Source organism: Equus przewalskii, chromosome 18 (assembly GCF_037783145.1).
Source record: "Equus przewalskii isolate Varuska chromosome 18, EquPr2, whole genome shotgun sequence".
Classification (NCBI taxonomy): domain Eukaryota; kingdom Metazoa; phylum Chordata; class Mammalia; order Perissodactyla; family Equidae; genus Equus; species Equus przewalskii.
The window spans coordinates 41,267,436-41,285,072 of NC_091848.1; the positions used below are offsets into that span (position 1 = coordinate 41,267,436).

Sequence of the window (17,637 nt, forward strand, 5' to 3'; positions counted from 1 at the left end):
GTGTGCACGCACGTGGACATGCGCATGCACCCATGTGTGCACAAGATGCTTCCACACCACACTGCCCCTGTTTATGGCTGGAAAATATCTGAACAAGCAATGGCCTCTGAATCTGGGACGGGACTGTTTGCCAGGGCTCCCTCTTTGCCCTCCTCGGCCTTGCACCTATGCTTTTGGTCCTTGAATTCTTCTGGGGAAGGGGCTCTGCGGTCAGTGAGGGAGAGCAGGGGAGACAGTTCTCGCCCAGGGCGGGGAGGCTGTCTGAGCAGGACCCTCTGTGGCCCTAACCACTCCGCCCACAAAAAGTCTTTGGCGCCTTACCAGCAGGAGCATCTTCAGAGGCCTCATAACATTTCCCCCTGTCTTAGTTGCTGCCTTGTTCTTTGTCAAGAGCTTTGCTGGCTCCCCTTAAGGAGGCTCAGGACCCTTAGAGACACTCCAGAAAGGAGGCACAGGGTGCAGGTGTTTCTCCATCAGCCCCTTAGAGGGTGCTCTGCTCCTTTTCTGGGGCCACGGTGAAGAAGCTTCCCTCTCAGCTGAGTTCTCCTGGCTGCAGGCACACAGGGTGGCCCAAAGTGAGACTGCGATGCAGGTGAAGCTCGTCTCTAGGGACGCCTGCCTCTCCTCTCCCTTTCCCTGCATTCATTTCCCCACCCTGCAAGAGTCGGGGCGGGAGTAACTCACGCTAAGGAAGCAGAGAATGTCAATGTTCTGCATTCCCTGGGTAGCAGGACAAGGTTAGATCACAGGAACAGTAGATCAACAAGCACTTTAGGTTGCTGGACTCGTTCCATAAAGGTGGAACTCAGGTTCTGTGGCATTTGGGGATGAGTTATTTCAGGGTGGGGAGTGGGAGTGGGGCCCCATCACAGTGTGAGAAACTGCTGGGGCCAGAGTAGAGGTCTAGACCCAATATGAAGGTTCTTAGCTCTGCCGGCTGCAAACGTGCTTCCATCTGCAAAGGCAGGGCGCAACCTTGCCGTCTGTGGCTTGGCAGAAGCCCCTCTGTGGTGTGCAGAGTTAGAGCCTCCACAGGCAGGCGGGAGAGGAAGCTGTCCTCTGCAGTGGGGGCATCTAGGTTTCCCAGGGGCCCCGAAGATCAGAGTGAATGCATCATATGAGAAGTGCAGGTCGTACAAAATCATCGGCTTTGGGCTCAAAAATGTCTGAAAAGGCTCACACTTTCTCTTAAAAATTCACACCTATTTTGCATTTTATATCCTAATGTATCAATGCCTGAATAATAGTCAAATAATATTTAAACTACTGATTGTCTAGAGAAAAAAATCTAATTATCAAGTTCTCACTCTGCCTCTCCTGTGGCCTATGTAGGTCCTGGCTGGACCTTTCGGGCACATGCAGACACCAGTGGGAGAAGCAAAGATCTGGAAAATCAGGGTTCCCCCTGCCCCATGTGTCTCCTCTGTACTAGAATCTTCTGGTCTTACAATAATGGAGGGCATCCTTGCCCCAACACGGACAAGCTTCCCTGCAGGGAGAGCCTTCCCTCCTCACTCCTCAGCTGGCACTCTCTGCTCCCACCTACACCGCGAAAGCCAAAGCAGGATGCTAGGGAAGAAAAACAATCCACCAAAATTGGTCCAGGAGACAGCTGTAGAGAGTTTTAAGGTCTCACCGCCAGAAGAATTTTCCTGTTGGACTTCATGATGCCCACGATGCCTAGAACGGACAGGCAGAAGAGGCAGATGCCGACAAACATGCCGATCCAGGCTGCACCATAGATGTCGTCATTGTTGGTGGCTTCAAGCAGCGGGTAGAGGCTGTGTTGGTCGGATACAAAGAAGATGCACTCTGCGGTCAGGGCGATGCCGCACATCTGGAAGCAGAAAGGGTTCTGTCAGGCTGGCGGCCAGGAGAGCAGCTTTGGGAAAGGGGGTAGAGAAGTGGGTGAGGAAGAAAGACTAACTCTGTCCTCTGCATAGGCTCTAAGCAACTGACTTAAACTCTTCATAGCCAGGAAATCACATAGCTCCTTCCAGCTGCTAATTGGTTGCATGCCTCCTTCCACATGTCACTCTGTCTTATTGCTGTTTGGGAAAAGACCCAAACAATTTCAGACCATCTATAAAGTCCTTGGGGCATGAGCCATTCAAACAACATCTTCCAGTGTGAAGATAATCTTCCACCCCACTCCCATTGCCCGTCACCCAAATTCCTGGACTGTAATATTTCAACCGGCCGTGGTCATATTTATCAGTGCCAGAGAGCCACTAGATGTTAGAGCTGGAAGGAACCTTGGTGGTCCTCTTTCCCACCCCCTGTATTTTATAGATGAGGGATCTTGGCCCTGAAAGGCAGTGACTTGTCCAAAGTCACATGGAGTCAGAGGCAGAGCTGGGTCAAGAGCCAGAGATCCTGACTGCTAAGTGCTCTCTCACCACACTGTGCCCATACACCTTGGCCTCGGGGCTACTCTCACATCCTGGTGCTGGCTTCTGTATGAGGAGAACAGGAAGATGCAAACATCTGTCCCCAGCAGCCTTAACAGCAGAGTCCCACGGAAGTCAAACCAAGGTGAAATAGCAAAGAAACACGAAGCGTGTGTGTGGTGGGGAGGGCGTGGACGCTGACTGTGGTTGACATGGCTCTTTTTAGATTCTCCTGTTTTAAAGTTGGGAGGGCAATATCTATTTTTTTTAACCATGGTCTTTTGACATATTACGTAGTTATATATGATTATTTATATAGTTCAATTCTAGCTGGCATATTTTACTAACACATTTCTTAAAATAAAGAAAAGATGTAGGGAGCCAGTAATTATATCATTATTTTCCTCTAAACTTTCACTTTTGATTGATCTAAAATCATGATTACAGGAAAAGCAGAATGTCCTGAAAAATACTCAATACTTACACCAATAACCACATTTCCAAAAATCAGCAGGCCCTGGAAGCAACGAACAGTGGAGTCGTCCTTGGCCATCTTCAGGATCCCCCAGCAGCTGCAGACACAGTGGAGAACATTACTACTTAATAGGAGCAGGTGACAATTCTGCTGAAGTCCCCTGACATGACCGAATCACGCTGCTGTGTGTTGCCTTCCTGTGTTCCAAAGCATCCAAACCATTTTGGGCACTAAGCTCAGTAATCACTGTAATTTTATAAAGAACAAAAAAAAGTAAAGACTGCCAGGCCACAGTCAGTGACTTTCAGGAGTTCGTTAGCATGCGGAGTATACAGACCACGTACAGTCATCCCTCCTTATCTGGAGCAGATACGTTCCAAGACCCCCAGTGAACGCCTGAAACCATGGAGAGTACTGAACACTATATATACTATGTTTTTTCCTGTACAGACATACCTATGATAAACTTTGATTTATAAATCAGGCACAATAAGAGATTAACAACAATAACTAATAAAATAAAACAATTCTAACAATATACTGTAGTAAAAGCTACTGTAGATCTTAGCCACCTCAGCATGCGATTTTTTTCTTCCCTTATTAAGATGAGAACTTTCACTTTTTCACTTAAAGGAAGCAGTTTACGGCTTCTCTTTGGCATCCGAATTGCCAGCATCACTACACTTGCACTTAGAGGCCATTATTAAGTAAAATAAGGGCTCGTTGAACACAAGCACTGCGAAACCGCGACAGTGGATCTGATACTGAGAGGCTGCTACGTGGCTAACAGCCGGGTCCCTATACAGTTTGGATACCCTGGTTAAAGGGACAAGTCACATTCTGGGCAGGATGGAGCAAGATGGCACGAGATTTCATCACGCTACTCAGAACAGTGTGTGTTTAAAACTTATGAATTGGGGCCGGCCCTGTGGCCGAGTGGTTAAGTTCACACACTCAGCTTCGGCGGCCTGGGGTTTCACTGGTTCGGATCCCAGGCGCGGACAAGGCACCACTCATCAGGCCACGCTGAGGCGGCATCCTACATGGCACAGCCAGAGGCACTCACAACTAGAATATACAACTATGTACTGTGGGGTGTTGGGGAGAAGAAGAAGAAAAAAGAAGATTGGCAACAGATGTTAGCTCAGATGCCAATCTTTAAAAACTAAATAAATAAAACTTATGAATTATTTATTTCTGGATTTTTCCATTTAGTATTTTTGGACCATGGTTGAACAGGAGTAACTGAAACCAAGGAAAGCAAAACTGCCATATGGGGGACTACTGTACTTCTGAGTGATGGACTGAGGCCCCGCCAGTCACCACAGGCACACTTGAGGTGGCGATCACTTCGGGCAGCCCCAAAGCACACGAGGGTCCTTGGTCTAGCTCTTCACACGTTTGGTCCTGGAAAACTGAAACCCAAAGGGTAATCCCATGGCCAGAGTTGGCAGACAGTTCCCACATGAACTGTTAGGCAGCTGTTAAAAAGCATTATTTCCAGAAGATTTTATCTTCAAAAACAGTTGGCAAATAAAAAAGTACCCAGACACACAAGTTGGGGAGAAAAGAGGGACTGATGTTTACTCTCTTCTATGTGCCACTCCACTAGATACTTTACATGCACACATCTGATTCTCATTACCCGATTAGGAAGAGAAAGAGAAAGGGTGAGAAGGCTCATTTTGCAGATGAGGCAACTGAAGCTTAAATTTAGGTAAATTAAGTTCTCTGGGGTCATACAACCAGTGAGCGGGAGGCTGGAGACCTTGGTCTATGTGACTCCAGAGACCAAGCTCATTCTCCCAGCCCGCACTGGCTGCCAGAATTATTTACAAGGTTTAGTGCTTTGTATGCCACCAAAAATAAGCGTCTCCCTCTTTGAGGATTCTCTGGAAGGAATACGAGGGTAAGTGTTTGGTCAATTACTTTGGCTTTGTTTTTTTTTTTTTAAAGATTTTATTTTTTCCTTTTTCTCCCCAAAGCCCCCTGGTACATAGTTGTGTATTCTTCGTTGTGGGTTCTTCTAGTTGTGGCATGTGGGACGCTGCCTCAGCGTGGTCTGATGAGCAGTGCCATGTCCACGCCCAGGATTCGAACTAACGAAACACTGGGCCGCCTGCAGCAGAGCGCGCGAACTTAACCACTCGGCCACTGGGCCAGCCCCAATTACTTTGGCTTTTGTACGTGAAATACCTGGAGAAAAGCCATCCGCATCTCTTACTGCCTTATTAATTAATCACTTCGTGCATTCATGCTATAAATAAAAATGTATTAAATAGTACAACTTGTGCTGTGAGATATACAAAGATATGTAAGGGAGATTGTTGTATTCTAGGATTTCATTCTCTAGTAGCGAAGCTATGTTCCTAAATCATTCTAATTCATCTAGGAAGACCCTAGGCTCTGTGGGAGTTCCGAGGAGGGAAGATGTAAGCCTTGCAGAATCTGTGTGGTTTTGCTAAGTCGACTAGAGCAGAGTGGGTGTGGGAGGAAGGTGGGGCGGGGGACATTCGAGGGAAAGGGAAAGTCGAGGCGTAGAGAGCTAGACGAGCAAGGTCCCCAGGGGAGAGCAAATGAATCAGTTTGGCTGAAGTCCTGGTTTGTGCAGGGGATCAGTGGGAAGCAAGCCTTCTAATTTGACCTAGACCTTGCTTAATTTTAACTTCATTGATACATTCTAATGTGAGCACTAACAACCTCCAGGTAATCTTAAACATCTTTAAATATTTCCCTTACTTGTTCACCTGGGTAGCTATGGGAATTGAAGGAATTAAAATTTATGAGTGTTTTTGGCCCAGAATTGGCATATAAGGGGTACTCCATCAATGTTTGCTGAATGAATAGAAGAATTTGGGCTATTGGTACCAGATCCCTATGTGTAGTTCCTGCTTAGAAATCCCGTTCATTTCTTTATGCTTGGAAATATCATTTCATGCTTAGAGAGGTCACTCATTCCTTCCAGTGAGTGTCGCACACTAGACTGAGTGGAGCCCGGGTGCCCTGAAGGAGTTAATGCACCGACCCCACCCAGGGGGAACCTTCCTCACGCAGCCAGATCAGTCACCTTGTCAGGTTCATTACTGGTATGCACTGACATTGCTCCTGACCGGTCGGGTTACCATCTGAACTAGAAACACAAATAAATACACTGTGACAGGTAGAAGTTCAGACAACATAAGTATAGAGAGCAAAGGGCAAAAATCTGGAGAGGCCAAATTCACCAACCGGTACTGACTACGAACCCATTTGCCAGGTGGTGGCCTATTGGTGGTGATTAGTTGGGCTTAAGGAACAGAAAGAAGACCATTCGTTCTTTCAAGGAATTTAAAGTGTGATTACAGCAACACGGATTCAAAGCAAAAATGACCATGCCCAGTAGAATAAAGGGGGAGAGTAGGGTTGTGCACCAAAGAGGGGCTTTCTGGGGGCAGAAAGGAGCTGAAGGGACCCTGAACAAGGAATTTGGCCCCAGCGATGACCCAATTGTGCCCCATAACATGCATATTTTCCCAAAGATGACTCCACCACACAGAGATTTACAAAGAGGGGAAGAGACCAATGAATTTTCAGTGGGAAAACTGCAAGAGTGAGCATGAGGGTGGGGAAGTGAGATAAGAGTGGGAGAGAGAAGGAAGGAGGCAGACACGAGCTTGGTTTGAGCAACAAGATGCATGGACTGGAGAAATCTAGACAGGCCAGTGGTAAGAAAGGCCAGGGAGGCCGCCCTGGGGAGGCAGGGGCTGGATTTAGGAGGGGCAGGAATGTGTGGATGGGCAAGGAGCTCTGAAGTCGCTGACCACTAGGTTGTTCTCCTGCCTCACTACATTCTCTCTTCTCCTTCAGGCCTCTGGCATCAGTGGCACTTAACAACTTAGAAAGTCACTCCTCTCTTCCAAAATAATGAAATGATGAGGAAAGCTGTCATTTAAGGAGCACTTGCAATGTTCTCGGTGCATGCTGGGCACTTACTGTTCATCCTGTCAACTGAGAGATGGGTATTTTTACCAAAATCTGCATTCGTTTCCTATGGCTGCTGTAACAAGTTACCACATTCTTAGTGGCTTCAAACCACATGACCGTATTCTCTTACACTTCTGGAGGCCAGCAGTGTGAAATGAGTTTCATGGGGCTAACAGCAAGGTGTCAGCAGAACTGCCCTCCTTCCGGAGGGTCCAGGGGAGAATCTGGTTTCTTGTCATTTTGCAGACGAAGACAAGGAGGCTTGAAAAGATTAATTACCCTGTCCGAGGCCTCATTGCTAGAAAGTGCAAACGCTGAGATTCAAACCCAGGTCACACCCACAACTAAAATACATAACTATATACTGGGGGGATTGGGGAGAAAAAGCAGAAAGGAAAAAAAAAAAAACCCAGGTCTGCCTGGCTCCAGATCGTTTACTTAACCCTTTCCCATTTGTAAAGTCCTGCCGCAGAGCAAATCTTTTCAGTACCAGAAGCCGCTGCCTCGCTTCCTTGCCAGCCCTGGGAGCAGGAGGGTAGACACAGCTTCCTGCTCAGAAGATCGTGCTTTTGTGAAGGCTGGAATCACGAGCCTCTTGCACTCACTTCTCCAGGTTCCTGTCTCCTTAGCTCCTCACACTGCATGAATAGCGGCACATTTTCCTCAAACCCAGGCCGCACCCACACGTTTTCACAGAAAATCTGTCTAAATGTATCCCAAACCTGCAGCTCTCGCACCCCCACCTCGGGACCGAAGTTGTTAGAAGGTGCACCCGGGCAGAGAGTCTGCATCTCTCAGCCTCTCCTTGGCCACTGGCAATTAGACTAGGTTGGTGTCTAGAAGACCCAAAACATTTGTTGTACTCCCCAAAAGACTGCAAATGTCAAGAGGGGTGGCCATTAGGGAGCCAAGGGTGGGCTTCTGGCACCTCACAGTGTAGTCCGGTGGCTGTGGTCTAATGGTGAGCACACTGGACTCGGCGTCAGAACGCCCAGATTCAAAGCCCCGTCTTGCTCAGTCCTCATGCTATAACCCTGGGCAATGCCACCCAGGTCTTCTTCCTCACTTACAAAATGGGTAAAACACAACTTGTTTGATGGAGTGGTTGTGATCACTGAGATAAAAGAGGCAGGAGTTGTTGGCAAACACCCAGATTGTTTACAAATGTAGGAAATGACAAATAATTCCCAGGGGGATGCTCAGGAGGGGCGGCCTACTGGGCTATGGCCATAGAAGGGAGGTTGTAATGGTGACTGGTCCCACAGCCAAAGGCTCCCAGGTTGAGGTGAAGCTGCCCCTCCCACCTTCCCTCTGCTCCCTGTTCAACGGTTGCTCTGCTGGAGGAAGCCTTACCCGTCTGTGCCGATTTTTATTCCCCATGAAGGATTCATGGGGGAAAAAATCTTTTTGGGGAAGGAAAGAAAGCTTCTCAGTTGCGCTTGGGGTGTGGCGAGAGGCAGGTACCAAGCAGCACGTCCGCGAGGGAGGGGCCCTGTGTGCATTCCATCAGCATTCCTGAACAGCTAACACCCAACACTGGGCCTCGGCCATCCTGCTTCAGCCAGCTCTGGGGCCTCTGCTCCGGATTGCGAGGTGGTGCAGGGATGGCCCTCGATGTCCTCCTCTGTGCTGGGGCTGCTTTCTCTTTGACACAGAAGGGACTCAGAGGGGACTCCATCCTGCTCCCTTTGTGCATTCTTTCCTCCTGCTATCAACCTATGAATGGCTTCCTGCACTTTATTGCACTTTATTGTCCTCCAAAGCAGGACGAAGCCCTGGGACCCTGTGTTATTTGTCTTTCTAGGTCCAAAGTGGCACAGTGCCTGACACATAGTAGGCATGCAATAGATTATTTTGCTAAACAAAAGAGCAGATAAAGTAAATTTTAAAATGTCTATTTGAATGAATGAGTGAATGCATGAGTGAATTTTCTGCCTACACCTTTATTGCAGAACAAGTAGAGAGTTTGGTGAAGTAGAGAGAACAGGGGCTTTCCACTGACTTGGGTTTGAATCTTAGCTCCACCATTCAGCAGTTTTGTGACCTCGGGTGTTACTTAATCCTGTTCAGCTTCATCTCTACATGGGTATCGTAATCCTCATGCTGAGAGTTACCGTGAAAATTAAACGAGAATATATGTGAAGTTCTGATACAATATTAGTTACCCATCCAACATTAATTTCCTTTACTTTTGCCTCGGTTTCCTGAAGCAGACAGACCAGAGCTAATAGACTAGGGAGTGGTGAGGGCACCTGAAGCTAGTGATTTAATTTTGTTTTAAAACAGAGCCACATTTTCAAAGGACTCATGGAACTATGATTTCAACGTGGAACTCTAATATACAAAAGCTGATCAAAATCTGGCCAAAAGAGGAGCGGGGAGCCTGGGCCTCCCAGAGCTTCCCCTCGTCAGGTCTAAACTTCTAACCATGTGGCTAGCCAGAGTGGTTGGAAACCACCATTCTAGAGCTAACACAAATGAAACATGTAGGCAAATTACTGAGCTCAGAGGCAGTTACCCAAGACATTGGAAGACACTCAAGAGTGAAGCTGGAAAATCCTAGTCAAAATGTGTAAGTTGATATCACGCAGTCTCTGCGTCAAGAAGACTCCCGTTCAGTGGAAAACTTCTAGGAAAGACCCCCGGGCAACGGAGGCCAGTGAGTTTACTTCCATTCTAGACAGCTGGCGGAATGTTAGGAAGGGCTGTGTTCCTGGGGCACTTCAAGGTGGGGGCAGCGTGATTCCTGCAAGAGGAAACAATCAGACCTGGCTAAGCTAGGGCTCTTGGAAGGCTATTAAATGCCCATGCATAAGGACAGACTCATCAACTTATTTAGGTTAAAAGAAGAAAAACTCTGATAAATTTCCACACTGATGGCTATTAAAACAAAATTATGAATTTCTTGACCTCTCCAAAGGGCATAGGCACGGAGAGAGAAAAAAAGGGAGGGACAAATGGACCCTTCTCTACTTCCAGAATATAAACTATGGTGTTCTCTGGGGCCTGGTAGTAGCTGTGCCTTAAGAAATTAATAACTTCTTGAGTTTTGGTCTGCCTGCCTGATAAGGAAGTATTGAAACAGAGACCCTGGGAAGGTTAATTTTATGTGTCAACTTGACTAGAATATGGTGCCCAGTTGTTTGGCCAAATACCAGTCTAGATATTGCTTGAAAATATCTTTTAGATGTTATTAACGTTGAAATCAGTAGCCTTGAGTAAAGCAGATTACCTTCCATAATGTGGTGGGCCTCACCCAGTCAATCGAAGGGTGTAAGAGCAAGGACTGACGTTTCCTAAAGAAGCAGCAATTCTGCCTCAAGATTGCAGCATAGAAACGCTGTCGGAGTTTCCAGGTGGCCACTTTCAGATTCAAGACTGCAACATCAACTTCTTAACCGAATTTTCAGGCTGCTGGTCTGCCCTACAGATTTCAGGCTCACCAGCCTCCACAACCACGTGAGACAATTCTTTAAAATGAACCTCTTTCTCTCTCTCTCTATCTTATTGGTTCCATTTCTGTGGAGAACCCTGAATAATACACCCCTTGATTTGGATTGATTTATATTTTTTACAGGAGGAAATAAATGATCATTTTCTGATGCTTCCTGAGACCATTTTACCCTTTCCTTCCAGTTCAGATGCCAGCCCCTAACAGCTGGCTCAGATGAAGTCAACACTTTCTGTCTCCCTTCCACACAGTGATGCCAGAGCGAACTTTCTAAAGCAGACATTCTCAAATGATCATACAGAGCACAGAGAGTCTACCTACTGGGGCAACATACTTTGATGCCAAAATTGAGTAATTGCCGTCATTTCCTAATTTGAAGAAAAATTAATGATGAAAATTTGTCATTTCAAGCCTTTTCCTCTCACAGATTTTTCTTCAGTCTTAGGTATCTGCTACCACCTGTCTAGCTGGAATCTAGTTTATAGTACGAATTTAGGTCAAAATGATCTACTTACTTTAAATTTAATATATCCACACTTTGTAGTGTTCCACAAAGATAAACGTGCCTTCGAGGTGTCAGTCCCTTAATCAGTCTTGAGACCCACCGTCCTCAATCGCAGCTCTGAGTTTCCATCACTCCCCTGCTTCAACCCCTTCAAGGCTCCCTCTTGCCTCCATTTAAAGGGGAACCCTGGAGAGCTCCCGCCCCACCAACCGCCTCAGCCACAGGCTCCTTCTTACTTCCTAACGCCTCACGGCTCCACTTGTCCGCCCATTCTCTCCTGCCGACCCACCTCTTCAAATCCGGATTTCTCCCGTACTGCTCTGTCGCACTTGAATTTGGGAACTTTCTGGCTTTGAGCTCTTGGAGACAGACCAATGACTTCCCTTGCCTATATCTACAGGCTTTGTCCAGACTCAACCATTTCATTTTCCTTCTGGCACATGGAAGAGAGGGTGGGCAATTTCAGAGATAAGGCACAAACTCCTTAGCCCACCAGCTTCCCAAGGACCTGCTGCTTACCTTCCTCCGACCCTCGGAGCGTCCTCATCATGCATCCAGGAGGCCTTGCGCTTCGGATGGCTCTGCCTCTGGAATCCCTGCTCTCATTTCTGCCCACTGAACTCCTTACCACCTTCTGAAGTTCAGCTGAAACCTCTTCTTTCCCCATCGACCCTTGCCCAGAAAGATCCTTGCTTCCACACCTCCCTCTCTGCCCTGAGCAAACAGCTCTCCAGGGAGCTCAAACCGTGTCCTGTTTGGTGGGTCCATGTGTGTGGCTTTTCTTCCCTGCTCGCCTGTGCCATGGCAATCTAGCCTGGTACTTTGTTACCTCTTTTCTTTACCCAAGTTTGTTTAATAAGTTATTCTGAATCCACAAAGGAATAGATGGCCATGCATTTAAAAAGTCAATTTGACAAATAACTGCACTAAAGAAACAAAATTATAAACTTTCAAATTAATTGATGAGTGACACATCTAGAAGTCAATGACTACACTCTCGGTAGTTTTGGTCTAACTAAGAAGGTATGTGACGAGGGAGAAATTAAGGTGTCATTTATCCTAGGCCATTATTGGCCATGTGTCCATTCACAGCATCACAGGATGTCAGCTCTGGCTGCCAACTTGGAGGATTTGTAGTCAGTGCCCTCAGTGTACAGATGAGGGATCTAAGGCTCCAAGAGGGGAAGTGACTTGTTCAAAATCATCTAGGTATCATTTGCAGAGTCAAGATTCGAGTCCTGATCTCCTGACCCTTAAGCCAGACTTCTATTGAATTTGTTGCATTCTTCTTCTTCTTCTTTTTCCTTTTGTGAGGAAGATTGGCCCTGAGCTAACATCTGTTGCCAATGTTCCTCTCTTTTATATGTGGGACGCTGCCACAATATGGTTTGATGAGCGGTGTGTAGGTCTGTGCCCAGGATCCGAACCTGTGAACGCCAGGCTGCCAAAGTGGAGTGTGCGAACTCAACCACTATGCCACCAGGGTGCCCTGCATTCTTCTTTTTAAGGTAGAGAGATACCACCTCTCTTTACTTTTCTTTAAAATTAAGAGAAACTCTGAATGCCCTGCCCTTGAGCCTGCCTTTCCCTTACAAGTTAAGCCACTGGGGGAGTCACATAAACAAAGCTGGCGAGGAGAGAGCCTTCCACCTCGCCCTCCATTCAAAGTCATCCTCACTCCTCACCCAATTTCTGAAATCCCACGACTAGAGAATGACCCCTTTGCTCCTGATTTAGAGTGCAAATACCTATAAAAGAGGCACATGGAGTCTGACGAGGCATCAATGTCAATGCCTCACTGGGAATGATTTTCTCAGATTCTTTCCTATATTTCCAGAGAGAGAGGAAAGACACCACATGAGGGAAAGAGGCCCAAGGAGAGGGCAGAGCCTAGACAGATGGCGTCCTAACTCGTGATCTAGGGGCATGGGGCTGGCTGTCTGTGGATGGAGACTGACTTCTGGTGATAGGGGGCGTCTTCCCTTCCTCCCTACCCTTTTAGGCCCCAGTATGTAGCAGCTATTTCAAATATGGGGTCTACAGAAACTTTCCCATGTTATTCCAAAAATCGCCTCCCTCATGTGTGTTAGACGGATTTTTTTTTTCTTTTTAAACCTAGCAGGGCTGGAAAGGAAGCAAACGGGGTGAATTTTAAAAAGTGGGATTGGTAGAGGGCACAGGGCAGAATAGTGGCTGTCGCTTCAGAAACAGCATTGCCTCTGACTGAAAGTGCAGCTCACCTCACGAAGTTTTCCATGTGCAGGAACGGCCCCCGTGGGCCCCACCCTGTGGAGAACTGCCCGGCGGCCTGGCATCAGGATGATTTACTCCAATTGCTCAACACTCTGCAAGTTCCTTTGCTCTGAGGAGTGTAGATTTTTTAAAAGGCTAGAGTTTTCTTTTTTTTCTTTTTTGTGCCTTCATTCAGTTTGTTTTCTTATAAAAATTATTCAAATCCGTAGTGTTGATGTTTCCAGACACACTGAATAAGGTTCAAAACCATCGCTAACTAAACAAACCAACTTTCCAAGCAGAAGAAAAAGACGTGAGACTCACCCGCCAAGTGTGAGATCATTTTTTTCAAGTTCATTGCCTCTCTTCCTCACCCAAGTTTGTTGGACCAGAGAACACACAAACCACACCTCAAACTCTAGCTCATGCTAGAGAAATTTGGGTTAACAAAAGGGAAAAAAAAAGGAGAAACAGGAGAGGAAGAAACAAACACAATATGCTGTTGCTTTAGGCCTGACCCTGAAACCCCGGACAGGAATAGACGCCTGTGTGACTTAGAGGCGAGAATAAAGATGGGTGTGGAGATTTTAGATGAGGACAATTCCTGCTCTGCTTAAATTTAGGGTAGGAGGAGTCCCTGGGAACGCTGAAAAGAGGAGCTGGTTCCCATGGCCGTGATACCATGGCTCTCAGCCTCCATTAGTTTCTCTTGCTTTAAAGCTTTACACCCGCTCTGACCAATATGGTAACTCGTAGCTGCATGTAGCTATTTAAATTCAAATTAATTCAATTAAATAAAATAATACATTCTTTAGTTGTACTAGGCACATTCCAAGTGCTCAACAGTCACATGTGGTTAGCAGTTATGTATAGAACATTTCCATCATCACAGAGAGTTCTAGTGGACAGCACTGCTGTGATGTTCTCACCCCAAGTCAAGGAGCAAGATGCAAGCAATGGCTCAGGCCTTCTCAGCCAAGCAAGGACCTCCAGTGTGGGCAACGGCAGCAGGATGCCCGGACCCAGGGCAGGAGGACTATGGAGGTTCCTTGGGGAGGTGAGATCAGCATACCTCCTCCTGAATTTGGTGTCTGCCTCAGTTAGGGAGCAGTGGCCCATCAGGGGCGTGGACAGCCTCGCATGGCAGTGAGGCCCAGATTCCAGCATATTCTAGGACTGGTCAGTGTTTGCTCTGGGTAAGAATGTAAGCAGAAAGGTCAAAAAGAAATTCTGAGGTTTCATTTGTTTTTCTTGACTAGATGGTATCTAAGGTCTCTGTTGGATTTACAAGTCTATTTTTCTTTCCAGGTAGTTAAAAAAAATAGGTGAGTTGATTTTTAAGCTTATTATAGCAGAGAGCATAAAAGTCTGTTGTAGCAGAAAGCAAAATAAGAAATTTTTCTCCTGATCAAGAAGAGTTAATCAAAAGAAAACTTATTTCTTTACAATTTTGAAAATTATATAACTCAAGTTATACATACATATACATATATATATATATATAACTGAAACGTGTATATATATAAAATCTAAGTGAGCTCTTTCTTCTGGTGCTTAGCGACTCTATTTAGGCAAGAAATGATCAATAAACATTGTCTTTAATTAAATGAAGACATTAAAATTAATAAAAATTTAAAAATCTTCAAAGCTAGTTATAAGTGGGGCATTAAACTTATAAACATAAAATAATACCAGCATTATTTGAAACTAAATTTGTATTATGTGTAGAAATGTCATTAGAACAAAAAATATATTTAGGACCTTCGGATCCTGGTGGATCAACTAATTGGCAAAGAGTAAAAATAAATTATGTAAAAATAACATTTGTAGATAAAGCTAATTTGTTGACTTATTTCAACTGACACATTTTATTAAGCAGAACTGTTTGCAGAGAAGAAACGTGAGTACACTCACTGCCTCACAAATCCCATTACGAGTTGGCAGGACCAAACCGTTTCTGACAAGCCATCGGGGAACTTTTTCTCTTCTAGGCTAAGAGACTGATTATTAAGAAAGAACATGACCCCTTTCCTTAAAATTCCTTTTGCTTTTCTGACTGCACAAGGAAACTGGGCATCCACACAGAAGTCTCTCTCAGATTTAGTCAGGAGATACAGGTTTTCCCAGGGTTCTTGGATTTTTCCTGGTCTGTGAGGAAATTTGAGGTTGGAATCGGGATGGGGAATAACACCCCCGGTAGAACTTTAATTTCAGTTCTGAGAACTGAACAATATATCAGAGGGTTTAAGAAAGTAATTTGTACAGTTTCAAGTAAAAGAATCACAATATTCTAAAGTACAAAAAATGACAGACTATGCCTCAGGAAATTCATTTCTTCTCCTTTCCCTTTCAGAGCCCTAGCACCCCCTCCCAGGAAAGCAACCCCACCATAGAGAGTGCGGTTGGCTTCCCTGCCCAGCGACATCCATCTACTCACAGCGCCGTCTCCTCCTCCTGGCACCGGGCCGGCTGCTCTGCGAGCCGCGCTGCCCTGAGGTCCTTTTCTACCCTGCGGCAGTTCTTCCAAGCTCTGGCACCAGGAAGGGTCTGTGATTGGGAGGAGGCCTCTCCCATGGGCTGAGCCTGAGGCTGCCTGAACCTGCCTCGCCGAGGCCGGAAGTCACAGGAAACTCCGCTGGTAGATTTCTGCTGCTCTGGAATGAGTGATTCTGACAGATGGAAGCCCGGGACCCCGCTCAGCGCATCACTCCTCTGGATTCCTTCTGCGTCTGGGCTTCCTCGAACACACACTCGAGGCTTTCGTTTTTGTTCTGATTTGATTTATTAGTGTGATTTGATCCTTTGTTCTGCTTTTGTGCATTAAAAGTCCTCTCTATTGTCCTGACTGCTCAAAGTCACGCTGGTACATGTTTATCTGTCTAAGGTCTTGTGTAGTTTCAGTATCTGTTAACTTGCATCTGCTACATTACGGGGAAAGTAATTGCCCAAGTAATGCTCACACTGGAGGGGGTCCAAAGACTAAAAACGGGCAAGAGATCTGGAAACAGACTGGGAGAAATTCAGGCATAGAGAGAGGGCTCAAGTACTTATCTGACGATGTCCCGGTCCACCCTTCCCTTCCTGCCTTTCTTCTGGAGTCGCCATGTGTCGCACACAGGCACCAACATTTCTTTTGAGGTTTAATTTTTATTTTGGACAGTTTTTTTTTTAAGATAAAAATCAGGTGAGGAGGGGCTTCTTCTACCCTAAACATTTCAGAAAATGCATAAAATTTCCATGGTAATAATATTAGAAGTCTCACCCATCAGTTGAATAAATAGAAGGAAGAACTGGAGAGAGATTTTGAAGGCCAGAGTTTGGTGTCTAATTCACAGTTGTTAGAAAGATCGTTTCCTCATGATTTCACTATTTGTTGCTGTTTGGTTCAAAAAATAAGGACTATCCAGGACTTATAGATAGATGCCTCTGGCTGTGGTGGTTGTAGTGGGAGTGTTTGTAAGTGTGTTTGCACGTACAGCACCAACATTTCTTTTAATGGCTGCGTAGCATATCATGGTGCGCGTGCGCCACAGTTGATTTAGCCTGGTGTTAGCGATGGATGACGGCCGTACTGTTAGAATTTGCTGAGTACTTAAATCAATAGACTCAGTTGTTCCTCATGGTTCAGGACCAGCTCTATCACAGGTGAGGCTCTTCAGGAAGCAGACTCTGAGACAGAGTTTAGTGGGCAGTGCATTTATTAGGGATTCAACATCCATGGGAAGGAGACGGAAGAAACAGGTGTGGGCAGAGGGAGAAGTGGAGCTGCCAGGAAGTGGAGACAGCCTTGGGCAATCCCCTCCTTCTAGCCCCAGGAAACTCTGAGGAAGACGGCCTGCCTCAGTTGTTCTGCAGTGGGCCCCTCTGCGGTCAGGCCTTAGATATGGGTCGCCCTGGGAAGGCAGCTCCCTGTAGCTGAGGCAATCCCGGAAGGGGGCTGACAATGGGGCTGGAGCTGCCAGTACCCTCAGCAGCCGGGCAGCACGTTCTACCTTGTGGGGGCCTGCACAGGGCATCTGTGTCCATCACATGCCTTCTTCCTCCTCAGCTCTCCAGGGCCTGGTTAGATACAGCATCATAATTCACACAGTGGAATTCTATACAATTGTGAAAAATGATGCCACAGAAAAATATTTAATGACATGGAAATACATTCATTCATTTATTCAACAAGTATTTATTGAGAATTTATGATATGTCAGGCACTCTTCTAAGTGCTAAAAATGAAAAAAGCAAATTACAAAAGAGTTTGTATAATTTGACACATTTTAATTTTTTTAAAAGGATATACATATATATGTGAGTTAAAGAGTTAGGACGAATATAAAATAAATAACAGGGTTATAGCTGGATGATGTGATATGAATGACATTTTTTCCATTTTTTTGGTAGTTTCTTTGTTTACAAAGGATCTATATCACAATCATAAAAAAGAGAAACATGCAAGTTATTAAAAACATGTGCCACATATGGAAATCTTTGTGATAAAGTACCAAGGAAGCAAACGAGCACAGTTTCCATTCATGTCTTAGGCATTTTATTTTCTATTACTAGAATGATGTGGGGAGAAGATAAACACGAATCTTTTCAAAATAGGTAAAATGAACACAAAACCCAATAA

At 45.8% G+C, this 17,637-nt stretch overlaps 1 protein-coding gene across 1 annotated transcript in view; it reads right to left on the reverse strand.

Annotated features, from left to right (window-relative positions):
- The window catches only part of UPK1B (uroplakin 1B), a 28,294-nt gene extending 12,469 nt beyond the window's left edge, over positions 1–15,825 (reverse strand). Inside the window, exons 1-3 of the mRNA XM_008514597.2 lie at positions 15,454–15,825; positions 2,875–2,962; positions 1,637–1,837 (exon numbers count right to left, since the gene is read on the reverse strand). Of these exons, the coding sequence (XP_008512819.1) occupies positions 1,637–1,837; positions 2,875–2,962; positions 15,454–15,590 (426 nt within the window). The 5' untranslated portion in view covers positions 15,591–15,825. The remainder of the gene's footprint in view (positions 1–1,636; positions 1,838–2,874; positions 2,963–15,453) is intronic.
- Positions 15,826–17,637: the final 1,812 nt, after the last annotated feature.